This window comes from Patella vulgata, chromosome 2, assembly GCF_932274485.2.
Source record: "Patella vulgata chromosome 2, xgPatVulg1.2, whole genome shotgun sequence".
Lineage (NCBI taxonomy): Eukaryota > Metazoa > Mollusca > Gastropoda > Patellidae > Patella > Patella vulgata.
In genome coordinates this window covers 3,881,591-3,895,853 of record NC_065880.2, presented here as the reverse complement: position 1 = coordinate 3,895,853, position 14,263 = coordinate 3,881,591, and the positions used below count along the sequence as shown (strand labels likewise).

The 14,263-nt window shown below is 35.2% G+C and overlaps 1 protein-coding gene across 1 annotated transcript; it reads left to right on the top strand.

Moving 5' to 3' along the window:
* Positions 1–2,713: 2,713 nt before the first annotated feature.
* Positions 2,714–14,148, top strand: LOC126811028 (uncharacterized). The gene is made up of 6 exons (XM_050536498.2): positions 2,714–2,934; positions 4,437–4,793; positions 6,049–6,381; positions 6,984–7,064; positions 8,337–8,421; positions 12,110–14,148. The coding sequence occupies exons 1-6, from the start codon at positions 2,880–2,882 to the stop codon at positions 12,897–12,899; spliced, it is 1,701 nt and encodes a 566-aa protein (XP_050392455.2). The 5' UTR covers positions 2,714–2,879; the 3' UTR covers positions 12,900–14,148.
* Positions 14,149–14,263: the final 115 nt, after the last annotated feature.

Here is a 14,263-nt window from a genome sequence, read left to right as displayed (position 1 = left end):
CGGGGCGTTGCGCTCAGTAAAAGGTTATAATCCCAAATAATATAATACAGATTATACGTATTAACTGAACTATAAAAGGGAAGTATTCTTTAACACAAGGTGACAGTTACACACTAACACATATTAACATAACCATTTATCAACTGACGACACACTAACATATATTAATACATGTATTATGTATACATGTATATATAATATTTTGGCTCACGGCCGTTTCATAAACTCCTTTGTATACAATTTCTCTTCTTTTATCAATGTCTTGACCATGTCACTACTCGACACAAACTAGGTCATGTAGGGACTAACATATGGTTCAATTTTATTTCAATAATTCGCTTGCGCGTAGGAGTCTTTATAGCAGTGGGAGGAAAACGGAGAAAACCTACTCCTTGTCACGTACAACCGGGGAATCGAAACCACGCCAGTTGACTCAATGTCAGACCTTATGATACAACGTGTTGTAAATATGTTTTTTTTTTAATAAATCGACTACTTCAATTCATATTGTGTTTCGAAAACAAGCCCTGTGTGGGTAAGGTAGTCGCGAACAGTTTTTTAAAAGTAATGTCAGTAGGTTGTCGATATCGTGATTTGACTTTATGCTATTCAACAGCCTGGAGGTCGCGGGTTCGATCCTGGTGTTAGCCGAGAAATTTCATTGGGTTTTCCGGCGTGATTGTCAGTGGTGTAGGACGGAGGGCCCGACAAGGATAGATGTCTAGTCGTTCGGATAGTACGAAAAACCAAGGTCCCGTGTATACCATGGCGTGTCCGTAAAAGATCCCTTGGCAGTTGGAATTCGATATAAGAGTAGGCCGTAACGACGCTGTCCGGGCAAAATTTCCTCATAGCAAAGTGTATGGCGTATGTCCGTCTTCATTAGTCCAGTCGGAGCAGAACAGTAGGATGTTAAACCCTATTTCTTTTAATTTTCATTCCATTTTATTTCAAATATACATGGCTTGGATACACAGCACCATTGATCTTTGTCCTAAGATGGAATCAAACTCAAATACATAATGGCAAATTAGTAGGCCCATAACATCCATTTTTTAGAACAGATTTATAAAAATGCAGTTCCAGAGGTTTATCATTTAAAACACACCGTGAAGACGGAATATTGACATAAAAACCGTGTCTGAATGTATACGTCAGTAGACGGTGTCGAAGAAAGTCGGGTCTCAGACCACTTGGCCAACGACCACCTGGACCAATCGATATACCAGTCGGACGAACAAAACGACAAGTGGAACAAATTTTGGTTCAGGAACTTTATTAATGTCTGACTGGTATCATAATAAGGCTGATTGTGTTTCGATAAGGCTATTAAGGAACCTCATCTGAATGAAAATAGTATTTACTCAGAATTTTATAAAACTAATTGCATTTGGTTCCTTATTGAAAGTGAATAAAATTTTAATTTTAACTTCTGTATTTACACAGGAAAGTGTATTATTACAAAGTAAACTTTTCCTTGTTTCAGACAAATAAACAGTTCCTTTAAAATACAGTAATTCATATGCATTAAAGGTCTAAATCTGTCTAATGCAGATCTTTGGTCTAAAGAATTATATAAATCATTAATCAGATATTTATGTACATGCCAAGTCAATAATCAGTTCTCTAGAACTTCGGATGTTTTTGGTTTTCAACAGATTGCAGTTAATGATTTAATTTAAAAAAGGATAATCGAGACTGTTTGTATTATCGTAACAACGGTATCAATGGCAATCAAGACTACATTGTTTTACCACTGACGATAACTCCGCTCAGAATGAACAAATTTTCAACATATTCCCTTTTCATTATCTATTTTAAACGATCATAGCGAGAACTGTCTTATCTTTATCTAAATCTTCAATCTGGTTAAAATACAGATCTATATTTCGTTTCGTTTTTTTTATACTTTCGATGGCCTACACTACATGAAGTGTAGTAAAGACAAGTAAAACGAAATTTTGAACTATAAAAACGAAACGAAATAGGATCTGTGTTTTAACCAGATTGTCTAAATCTTACATATTGCACCTTTAAAAACAACATTGTTATTAATGTACACGATAACCCGAATTTACTACATTTAGTTAAACATGAGTCCTGCTCTCTACAAAGTTTTTAGATCCTGTACCCCCCCCCCCCCCCCAATCGGAGAGAGATTTAACGTCGAAACAAACTAGGACCCGGAGAAAACCCACGAGGTTGGACAGGCGACCCTATACTCCTTGTCACCTACAACCGGGATTCGAAACCACGCCAGTTGACTCAATGACAAACCTTATGATTCGACCCCCCCCCCCCAATATCGTTTTAGATCTCTAGTTTGTTAAAAATTGGTTGGAAACCAATAAGACGTTTCGTTACAGTGAGAGCCATTTGTCGTGGTTTTTCTTGACGCCGCCCTCCCACGTAGTTAACGCAAAGAAAAGGAGGCGTGAAGGGGTATGTTTCGTTTAGTCCTATAATCCAAACAATGACAAAAGCCATGCATTTGTTACACTAATACGTCACTCTGTATTCATGTAGTTAGAATGTGAATGCCTTTTATGTTTCTAGTTGACTATGCATTATACGAATCACTATTAACCATTTCATATATAGCATATATATACCTGTATATATATATATATATATATATATATATATATATATATATATATATATATATATATATATATATACACGTTAGACAGGTAGACATGCAAATACTATTAATATATGCATGTTATTACTACTTCCCGAATCGCCATTTTAGCTTAAAATTTTAAGTAGAAGCATACTGAACGGTGAATTGCTAGAAAACTTGGATAGAGATACGTTAAACTAGTTGAAGAAATCATAGATACATAGATAGAGATACGTTAAAACAGTTGAAGAAGATGTTGTCTAGATTATCCAGATTCGCTTTAGTTGTTAGTCTCGTATTGGTATTGGGTGAGTAGAGATATGTACTGATTTTTAAAGGTGGGGTCTTAAACCTCTAGAGGTATTAAGCACTAAGAGAGAGAGAGAGAAAGAGAGAGAGAGAGAGAGAGAGAGAGAGATGGGTGTTAGAATGAAGAGCTAAAATGTACTGTGGTACGGTAATCATTCAATGTAGGCTACGTCTGTGTTCATTTAAATCAGACGAATTCCGTTGTACACAATGTCTTGACAACTGTAATCCAGTTGTTGATGCCTTGCCAAACATAGCACACTCGATCATAGACAAACACATGAACTCGAAAAGTACAGGAAGAGTGCATCACACACAACAATTAAAAAGAGACTGAGGAAAGAAACGAGGAAGCTGTTAAATTTATAGACAGTCAGGGGTAGGTTTATGCTACGTCAAAATATTTCCACGCCAAACTACCCAATATTCCTACGTGACAAGGAGTAGGGTCGCCTGTCCAACCTCGTGGGTTTTCTCCGGGTCCTCCGGTTTCCTCCCACTGCTAAAGACCTCTACGCGCAAGCGAATTATTGAAATAAAATTGAACCATAAGTTAGTCCCGAAATGACCTAGTTTGTGTCGAGTGGACGTTAAACCCCATTTCAGTCTCTTTCTCCCCCAATATTCCCTTGTCGTAAGTCTATGCTTTTTAAAATGAAATGAAATGGGGTTTAACGTTCTACTGATCTACTCCGACTGGGATAATGCAATAGTGTATACGCCATACAGTGTGCTATGAGGTACATTTTGCCCGGGCAGCGACGCTATGGCCTACTCTTATTCGAATGCTGGGGGTGGGGGGTGGATGGGCGAATGGCTAGCGTGTGCGTGTTGTATCATAAGGTCTGTCATTGAGTCAACTGTACGTGACAAGGAATAGGGTCACCTGTCTACCCTTCTGGGTTTTCTCAGGGTCCTCCGGTTTCCTCCCACTGCTTCCTCTGTCTCTCTCTCTTTCTCTCTCTCTGCCTTTCTCTCCCACTCTCTCTCTCACTGTCAAAGAACGGTTGTTTTAAGGTACGCGTCAATGTGTACACGGAACCTTTGGTTTTCACCTAATCTAGAGGATCACGTAGCTAAGTGGGTAAGCCACTGGCTCGCTAGCCTGGAGGTCGGGTGTTTGATCCCTGCATTGGCCGAGAAAGTTCATCCAGATTTTCCAGCGTGGTTCCCTCTTGTCAGTGATGCAGGAGGGAGGGTCAGACAAGGAAAGCTGTCTAGTCGTTCGGATGGGACGAAAAACCGAAGTGCCGTGTACATATTGGCGTGCATGTAAAAGATCCCTTGGCAGTTGGAATTCGATATAAGAGTAGGCCGTAGCGCCGCTGCCCGGGCAAACTTTCCCTCATAGCACACTGTATGGCGTATGCCCGTCTTCATTAGCCCAGTTTAGGAGCAGAACAGTAAGACGTTAAACCCCATTTCATTTTTTCGACCAATCTTAACGATTATTTGTTGTCCCTTGCCAGACCTAATTGTATTATTTTTCATTTTTGAACAGTTGGTGGAGTTTATTGTGAAGTTGTAGAAGGTTGTTATGGTCCACCGGAACCTTGTCTAGAGCGCACCCTGTCTTGTGGAGATGGTAACGTTATAATAATGACTTCGGATTCTGAAGGGGGAAGCATCCGATTCGGTACTAAGGGTAATAATTGTACAAGATTACAGGAGGACCAGTGTAATTCGACTTGCTGTAAGTTTGATGAATCAGAAAAAGATATGCAAACACCATGGACAGGAAGAGGTCTGTTATCCGTATATCAACGTTGTATCAATCAACACAGCTGTAATCTCACACCATTTTACCAACCTAATACTACTTACCAGTCTGTGTACTACAGTTATTCATGTATCAAAGGTTGGTGATTTGATTGGATTTGAATTTGAATTTGAATTTGAATTTGAAATTGAATTTGAAATTGAATTTAAAATTGAATTTAAAATTGAAATTGAATTTAAAATTGAAATTGAATTTAAAATTGAAATTGAATTTAAAATTGAAATTGAATTTGAATTTAAAATTGAATTTGAATTTAAAATTGAATTTGAATTTAAAATTGAAATTGAATTTGAATTTAAAATTGAAATTGAAATTGAATTTGAATTTAAAATTGAAATTGAATTTGAGTTTAAAATTGGAATTGGAATTGGAATTCCAATGAATTGAATTGAATTGAATTGAATTGAATTAGAAATTGAATTGAATTGAAATGAATTGAATTGAATTGAATTGAATTGAATTGAATTGAATTGAATTTAGAATTTAATTTAATTTAATTTAATTTAATTTAATTTAATTTAATTTAATTTAATTTAATTTAGAATTTAATTTAAAATTTAATTTAATTTAATTTAAAATTTAATTTAATTTAATTTAATTTAATTTAATTTAATTTAATTTAATTTAATTTAATTTAATTTAAATTATGTTCGTCGGGATTTTCTGGCGTGGTTCCCTCTTGCCCGTGGTGCAGGACAGAAACCCGAGGTCCCGTGTATAACATAAATAAACCTTGGCAGTTGGAATTCGATTAAATACGTGTGCGCAGTCGGCACAGAACAGCGGGGCGTTAAAGTTCATTTTATTTCATTTTTATTGCTTCAAAATGAATACCGTTTAAAGCTATAACAATGGAGAATTAGTTTCCATTATTGCCATTACGACCTAAACCATTGGTCAAATGAGATGTTAAGGTGAAATGGGGTTTAAGCTATTGAGTTTCTGTCTACTCTTAATCGAATTCGAACTACAAAGAATTCATTCCGCGGTGTTTTGTCACATCCGAACGAACAGAATCCTTTTCCTTGTCACGGACAACGGTGAAATCAGGCAAGAAGATCCAGCGGTATTAACTCGGCCAACACCGGGATCGAACCTGAAGTTTAATTTAATATTAAGAAATTTTAAGAAATCAATTGAGGCCATTTAATCGGTCATTCTATATGAAAAAGCCCTACTTTATAGAATAGAAGTCCTAGATTTTATAGAAGCAACATTTCTGTTGTTGTCCTTATTAATACTTCAGAAATTGAATTCCATTACACTATTTAATGTGAACAATTTACTAAAATGTCACATGAACAATTTGATTTGATTTGCTTTTAATTCTCAGAGAATGCCGTACACAACTTGTTAAATCTAACAGCCCAATCATTGACGAACGAGTCGTTTATTTACTATTCTGGTGAAGATCAACCACTGGAAACTTCGTGTTCCTGTCAGATTATCAACATCCAGATAGAAGATACGTTGGTAGTTTACTACAGAGATTTAAGTGTTGAGACTTGTAGCAAAATAAGAATATATCCACAAGACGAGAGATTACTGAATTGTAGTACACGTAACGAGAACTTCCAAGAACCTATGAATATGACTGGTGGTAGCCGAGTTCAGTTCAAGGATTTGGTATTTAAACGTGATGAGTACTTCTTGTTTAAATTAACAGGTATTGTTTTCATAAATATCATTATACTGGATTACATTGGGTACGGATGATTATATATGTTCTGGTTTAACGTCCACTCAAAACAAAACTAGGTCATTTCGGGACTGACATATGGTTTAAAATTATTAGAATAGATCTTTTATTCGCTTACATGTAGGGTTCATTGGCGGTAGGAGGGAACCGGATGACCCGTAGAAAAACAAACGAGGGTGGATAACGACCCGACCACTTTTCATATACAAGGTGGGAATCGGAACTACTCCACTTGACTCAATAACAGACCTTATGCTCTAAAGCCATTATTTGTGTTTAGGTTCCACCCCTGGTACCAGAAGTAGAGACAGTCGGTGGTGGTCGAGATAGTTCTCCGGGATTTTCCCGCGTGATTTCCCCTTGTCAGTGGTACAGGACACGTAGGTATGGGACGAAAAACTAAGGTCTTGTGTACATGTTGGCGTGCACGCCAAAGAACCCACGACGGAGGGAATAGTCGGAAATTCATCTGTCCGGTCATAATTGTCCCCTAATAGCATAATTTATTAGTTCAATTTGTGGAGCAAAGAAGTGCTTTTCAATTTATTTACAATTATTTTTATGTTCAGTTAACCAGGGATTCCGAAACCTCTCGTGTGTATGTACTGATCCGCCTGTAATTAAGAGTCCAGTTAACAAAAAAGAAAAAGGTAAAATATTTCATATTCAGTCAATGTTCACATTAGGCAGTAAATAGATATTCCGGGAATCGTTCACTAAATGGGGATTATAAAGAAAATAATGCAACTGGTGTTTAGTAATAGATGTCATGTACTCGGCAGGGCAGGCTTACTATTTCCGGCACAATTGGTACAACTTCTGAAGAGAGAAAAAATAGGTCATTTCGGGAATAACATATTATTATGGTTCAATTTTATTTCAATTATTCGCTTGAGCGTAGGGGTCTTTATCAGTGGGAGGAAACCACAAGGTTGAAAACGATACCTTACTTCTTATCGCATACAAGCAGTGAATAGAACCCACGCCATGGACTCAATGACAGACCAAAAGATTTCACGCACAGGCGTTAAATCACTAGACCATCGAATCCCCACAACTTCCGGAACTGATGATGTGTGTTGAATGGTTTTCGATGCAAGGTAGGTTATGCTCAATGTTACCGGGATGTTGTACAAATAAGGGTATGTTCACTTTTTGAGAACACTTGATACCACTTTGTGCCGGATGTCGTGTACACGGCAGAATACTACTAATATACGACATCTTCTTGACTAATTTTTGTGGTGGGTGTCGTATACACGACAGTTTATGCTCAGTGTTTATAGCCTCTAATATGACAGCTTTTGGTATTATGTGTAGTATCATGTACAGCTTAGGGTATCTTAATTGACATAATTATTGTATATTGTGTATATTTAGATCATGCAGGGTATATTATGTATATTCAGATCATGATATATTATGTATATCTAGATCATGATATATTATGCATATTTAGATCACGATATATTGTGTATATTCAGGTCATGATATATTATGTATATTCAGATCATGATATATTATGTATATTCAGACTATGATATATATTATATATATTCAGATCATGATAATTTATGTATATTCAGATCATGGTATATTATGTATATTTAGATCACGATATATTGTGAATATTCAGGTCATGATATATTGTGTATATTCAGATCATGATACATTGTGTATATTTAGATCATGATACATTGTGTATATTTAGATCATGATATATTGTGTATATTCATATCATGAATTTTGTGTATTTTCAGATCATGATATATTGTCTCTATTCAGTTCGTGATATATTATGTATATTCAGATCATGATATATTATGTATATTCAGATCATGTTATATTGTCTATATTCAGATCATGATATATTATGTATATTCAGATCATGATATATTATGTTGATATATTGTGTATTTTAGACTTTGAATATACCGGTTTGATGATTGGTTTGATTGTTGCTGCTCTTATGATAATAGTAGGTGTAGTACTGTTTTGCTATTGGAGGTAATATTTACTTTTAAAGCGTTTAACATTTCAACAAAACGTCATTGCATCATTATCATCATCATTATCATCATCATCCTCATCATTATCATCATTATTATCATCATCCTTGTCGTCGTTATTGTCATCACCAAATATTTATATATTTACATCAAAATTCTTAATTCGTCTTTTTTTCAAAATTGAGATCGACACAAAGACCAAAATATTCCGAAAATAATATTGTTATTGATTCTAACATTCATATAACAATATTTTTACTTATTGTAACATGCATATAAAACAATATTATTACTGAATGTAACATTCATATAACAAAGGCGACTGTAACGTGGAAAATATTTCAAAAATAACATCAAGGTATGACAAAGTATAACGTCTAAAGTCTGTTACGTCCATGTTCGTAAGCGAGCCTACGATTAGTGAGTATTGCCACTGGTTGACGGAATCTAGAGTAGTGAATTTTGATCCCAATTATTATATTCTAGCATGTTTATCACCTTGGTATTATTATATCTACTGAATTAGAATCGGTCACAGACGAGTTATTTGACAATCTCGCTTACAAACATGGACGAAACAGACTTTAGACATTATACTTAGTCATAGCTTAAACATACATTATGCAAGAGCTAAATCTGCCTATTGCTGGTCTTTCTGTAGGCCTGAAATGTTTTCTAAATTATTAATTAGACATTAATTAACTGCTCCGGGCCATAATCAACTCTCGGTGGCATCAGATTTCTCCGATATTAAGTAGATTAGAAAATTCAGCCATATTTTGATTTAATTTAAAAATGGAGGAGCGAGACTTAGCTTGAAATTTATTGCACACGTCTTGTCAAAACTTCAAAGGCTAATATCTTCGCTCGCAAAAGACTAATTTGAATGAAATTTTCAAATTATTCATTTTACATTATCTCTTTTCGAACTATTATAGCAAAAATTGCTAGCTGTTTATCTAAATCTTACATAATTGGTCATTCCATGTCAAGTGGACCAAAATTCGGAAAGTTGGGAACATGGCCCCCTCCAAAAACATTATAAAAACTATATGTTATAGGACATGGACTTAAGTTAACAAATCCAAAAGTATACCTCTGTAGGCCGAAAATTGGCTGAGATATGGCCATTTGAAATTAGGGTACTCAAATGGATCATAAATTCAGTATTTTTTTTTAGGTTTTCGGGTGCTTTAAACTCACATTTCTAATAGGAGTAGAATTCTCTAACTTTGTAATGTAAGACAACTTTTGGTGTAGATTATGCAATTTGCGATTCACACAGTTCGTGCCACCAGTGGCAAAATGTGGAATAAATGAACTATTCACTTTTTTTTCAGGATTTCCACCGCATCTGGCAAAGTCACTATTGCATACACAACCTCCAAAATTTGCATAGTTAATGTCAGTTTGTCTTTTATCAATAATTTTAATCTGATCGTCAAAACCTATTATTCCAATTGTGAAGCGTATTAAACATTTTTTTTATTTTTTGAGGCACAATAAAACTAGAACAATACAATGTACATCCAAAATGATTGCATATTTGTAATCTACACAAAAAATGAATCTAAATAGACACGTTTGAGGAGTATAGGTCATTTAGAAGTTATTTTAAAATCAACGTGAAAAGTCAACAATTTTGAACATCATCACTGCACATATTTCAAGTGCCAATTAAAAATATAAGCCATCAAATACACAAGATGGACTTTAACGTCTGTTATAGTAGGATAATTGAAGTTTCATTATCAAACTTTTTCAGAATTTTAATCTCTGTCCCATATGGCCAAAATTGAAGGTGAAAATGGGTATATTTTGTACGTTTTCAGTGTGCATTGAATTTCGAGACTGAATATTTGGGAAAGTATATATATTATCGACTTAAAATCATTTGTGAATTGATAAAAGACCAACTGACATTAACTATGCCAATTTTGAAATTTGTGTATACAATAGTGACTTTGCCAGAGGCTGTGGAAAAACTGACAATAAAAGTGAATTGTTCATTTGTTTCACATTTTGCCACCTAGTTGCGCGAACATTAGGCATTGGATAAGGAGTGTGATGCTCAATTCATAGTCTATACCAAAAGTTGTCTTAGATTACAAAGTTAGCGAGTTCTACTCTTATTTGAAATGTGAGTTTGAAGCATCCGAAAACCTGAAAAGAATTACTGAATTTATAATCCGTTTCAGTACACTAATTTCAAATGGCCATGTCTCAGCGAGTTTCCAACCTACAGAGGTAAATTTCGGATATATTAGTTTAAGGCCATATACTATAACATATATTTTTTATAATTTTTGAGGAGGGGGTCATGTTCCCACCATTGGTCCAGTTGATATGGAATGACCCATATGTATCTTTAAATGTTATGGTTCTTCAAATCTTTAATACTGGAAACTTATAATAACAATTATCTATATACACTTGCAGGACCGCGGATAACCGACAAGTACCTTATGCTACTAAGTCGGATAGACCTAAAAGATTACCGTACAATCATATATATATATGGAATTAATAATAATAATAATAATAATAATAATTGTTTTCAGTCAGTCTGAATTACTTCTAATCACTTGGCGAAATAAAACAATGGTAAATAAAACAATTAATAGATTAATCATACGATTGGCAGCTACTTTCTATCTATAAAAGTTTTATAAACAATAAGCGATTATAATAAATTAGTCATTAGCATTGCATAAAATTTCATCCTTGGCTAGTCACCTTTTGATAGCATACACACAATTAATATTTTAAAGGAATAGAATAAGATCAGAAATAGCGTGGTGGCGTGGTATCAGTACCATCCTGGTGGTTAAATATAAAGTTTAATCCTTTGTTTCTATAACCTATCAAAGTAAATGTCTGAAATATCGCAATTGTGTGAATTGTGAATGTATAGACATGTTTCGAGAACATAAATTCAGTTCACTTTCTTATTCACATTGTGTTTGATATTGTATTTGAGAATGACACCTGTCCGGTAAATTTTCGAGGGTCATAATCAAGACTCACACCGCCCACCACCCAGCAAATGTCAATTGTCCGTTGCAAACTTGCTTGATGGCCGTGGTGGCTCGGTGAATGAGACGCTGATGGCTCGCGATCACGGTGGTGCCGCCTGTTTCGATCTCGGGGCTTGTATGAATATTCCTTCAGACATGCTTTCCCCGGGCAAGGAAAAGGGCGTAATCGTTTGGAGGGACTAAAGACTGAGCTATTCTGGCAAAAATGTTCATCATAGCACACTTTATGGCGTTTGTCCGTCTTCTTTAGCCCATATGGAGCAGAAACGTAGAACGTTAAACTCCATTCATTTCATTTGTAAAGCTCCTAGCCACGCGTTCATCGGGATTTTCCGACGCGACTTCCCCATGTCTGTATTACAGGACGAAGGACTTGGCAAGGGCAACTGACTAGTCGTGCGGATGGGACGAAAACCCGAGGTCCCGTGTATACATTGGCGTTCACATACAAGTTCTCTTGGCCTTTGGAATTCGATATTATAGTAGGCCATAGTGCTGCTGCCTGGGCAAAATTTCTTTCATAGCACACTGTATGTCGTATGCCTGTCTTCATTAGCACAGTAGGACGCCAAACCCCATTTCATTGTATGTCATATCCTAGCCCCACACTAATGTATTAACTGTTTATGTCAAAATTTGACCTTTTAGGAAACGCATAGAACAAACAGAAGTTGTAACTCTTCATACCAGGAAAAGGCGGTCGACATTAATGGATATATATAACAAAGAACAGAACCGTCAATCCACTACCACCACCAGTACGACCTACCAAGATTTTACAGCCGATAATGCGGACTCTGTAAAGGACACAAACGCGCGGCCAACATCAGAATCACACGATGATGATGATACTTACTTAAAATCATCGGACGGTCTGTCAGAGGTTCCTCTCAGAAGTTCAAATAACTCGAGAAGATCTGGAGGATTACACGATCACGATGGTGCTCATTTGAAACCACCGGAAGTTCTGAAAGAGGTTCCACTCAGAAATTCATATAATTCGAGACAATCTGGAAGAAGTTCTAAGGACATAGATGAAGAACCTGACGCTGATGATTATAAGATACCACCAGCTCCTAGACAACTTGAGTTACAATCTGAGAGCAGCATGGATCCAGTCACTACTCGTCGTAGTGCTGCGGACGGCGATAACGACGATCATCTGTCGAATCAAGATATTTATGTAAACGATGAGAAGGACATCGATCAAAATCCAGATGAGGAGGACAATTACGTAGTTCCTTGTGAAGATCCTGGTTTTTATATCGATATGGACAATCAAAGCGCTTCCAGGCCTCAGAGTAGAGTCACGCCTGGTACTGGGAAACAAATGACGTCACCTGAACCACCCGATGATTTCTATGAAAACGTGCAGACGGATCCTGACGACGACGGAGCACTGGATATATATGAGGAAATGGACAGCGCGAAACTTTAATGAAATCGTGGCTAAGTGAGTAAGGCGCTGAATCAATAACTAGGAGGTCTAGGGTTCGATCCTTGCGTTTTTCCAGAGTGACTCCCCCTTGTTAGATGGTGCTTTACAGAGAGCCTGACAAGGAAAGTGTCTAGTCGCTCGGACGGGACGAAAATCCGAGGTCCATTGACAGTTTGAATTTGATATAAGAGTAGGCCGTAGCCGCTCTGCATGGGCACAATTCCTTCATAGTACACTGGGATCGAAACCAGACCACATGGTTACCGAGCCAATGTCTTACTTACTGAACTAACGCGGCTCCCAAGTTGTAAATGAATTCATTATTGTTATAATATTTAATACTATTTGGTTGTTTTAATCTGTATAATATGTGATGTTAAATAACTGTATGGATTAAATTTTAATATGATGTAATAAATAGATAAATTGTACAAATTAAATGTTATATAGTTTAATTGTAAAAAATTAGATGTTAATTATGATAAACTGTATTAAATGTTCAAGATACATTATGGAAGATCAGATAAAGAGCTGGCAGTTCTCACTATAATAGTTAAAAACTAGATAATGTAAAGGGAATTTGCTGAAAATTTCAGTTAAATTGATCAATGACTATCAACTGAGATTTAAGCGTTTGAATTTTCGGTCTAGCCTCGATCATCATTACTAAAGTCAGTAGAATAAAAAAGCATAGTATCCCTTATCCATTTCATGGTTAACTTATGAATGGAAGCCGGAACCTAATCCAATAAACATCGCAGGCTAGCGATGCTATCGAGAGTTGATTAAGGTCTTTTCATGTTAATAAATGTCTAATTAATAATTTAGATAAGATTTCAGGCCTAACGAAAGACCTGCAATAGGCAAATTTAGCTCTTGCATTATGTATGTTTAAGAATTAACATGATGTAATAAATAGATAAATTGTAAAAAATTAAATATACATAATAGATAACTAGGTTAATGTTTTTTAAATTGTATAATAGATAAATAAGTTATTGTTATTTTAAACTGTATAATAGATAAATAGGTTATTGTTATTATAATAGATAAATAGGTTATTTTTATTGTTATTATCATAGATGAATAGATTATTGTTATTATAATAGATGAATAGGTTATTGTTATTTTAATAGATAAATAGGTTATTGTTATTATAATAGATAAATAGGTTATTGTTTTTTACACTGTATTATAGATCAATAGGTTATTATTATTTTAAACTGTATAATATTAATCATAGATAAATAGGTTATTGTTTTATACACTGTATTATAGATCAATAGGTTATTATTATTTTAAACTGTATAATATTAATCATATATAAATAGGTTATTTTTTATTGTTATTTTAAATTGTATATT

Coding starts and splice junctions, on each gene's coding strand:
- LOC126811028 (XM_050536498.2), top strand. CDS start 2,880: ATGTTGTCTAGATTATCCAGATTCGCTTTAGTTGTTAGTCTCGTATTG. Junction 4,794..6,048: donor CAGTTATTCATGTATCAAAG/GTTGGTGATTTG, acceptor TTTAATTCTCAG/AGAATGCCGTACACAACTTG. Junction 7,065..8,336: donor AGTTAACAAAAAAGAAAAAG/GTAAAATATTTC, acceptor TGTGTATTTTAG/ACTTTGAATATACCGGTTTG.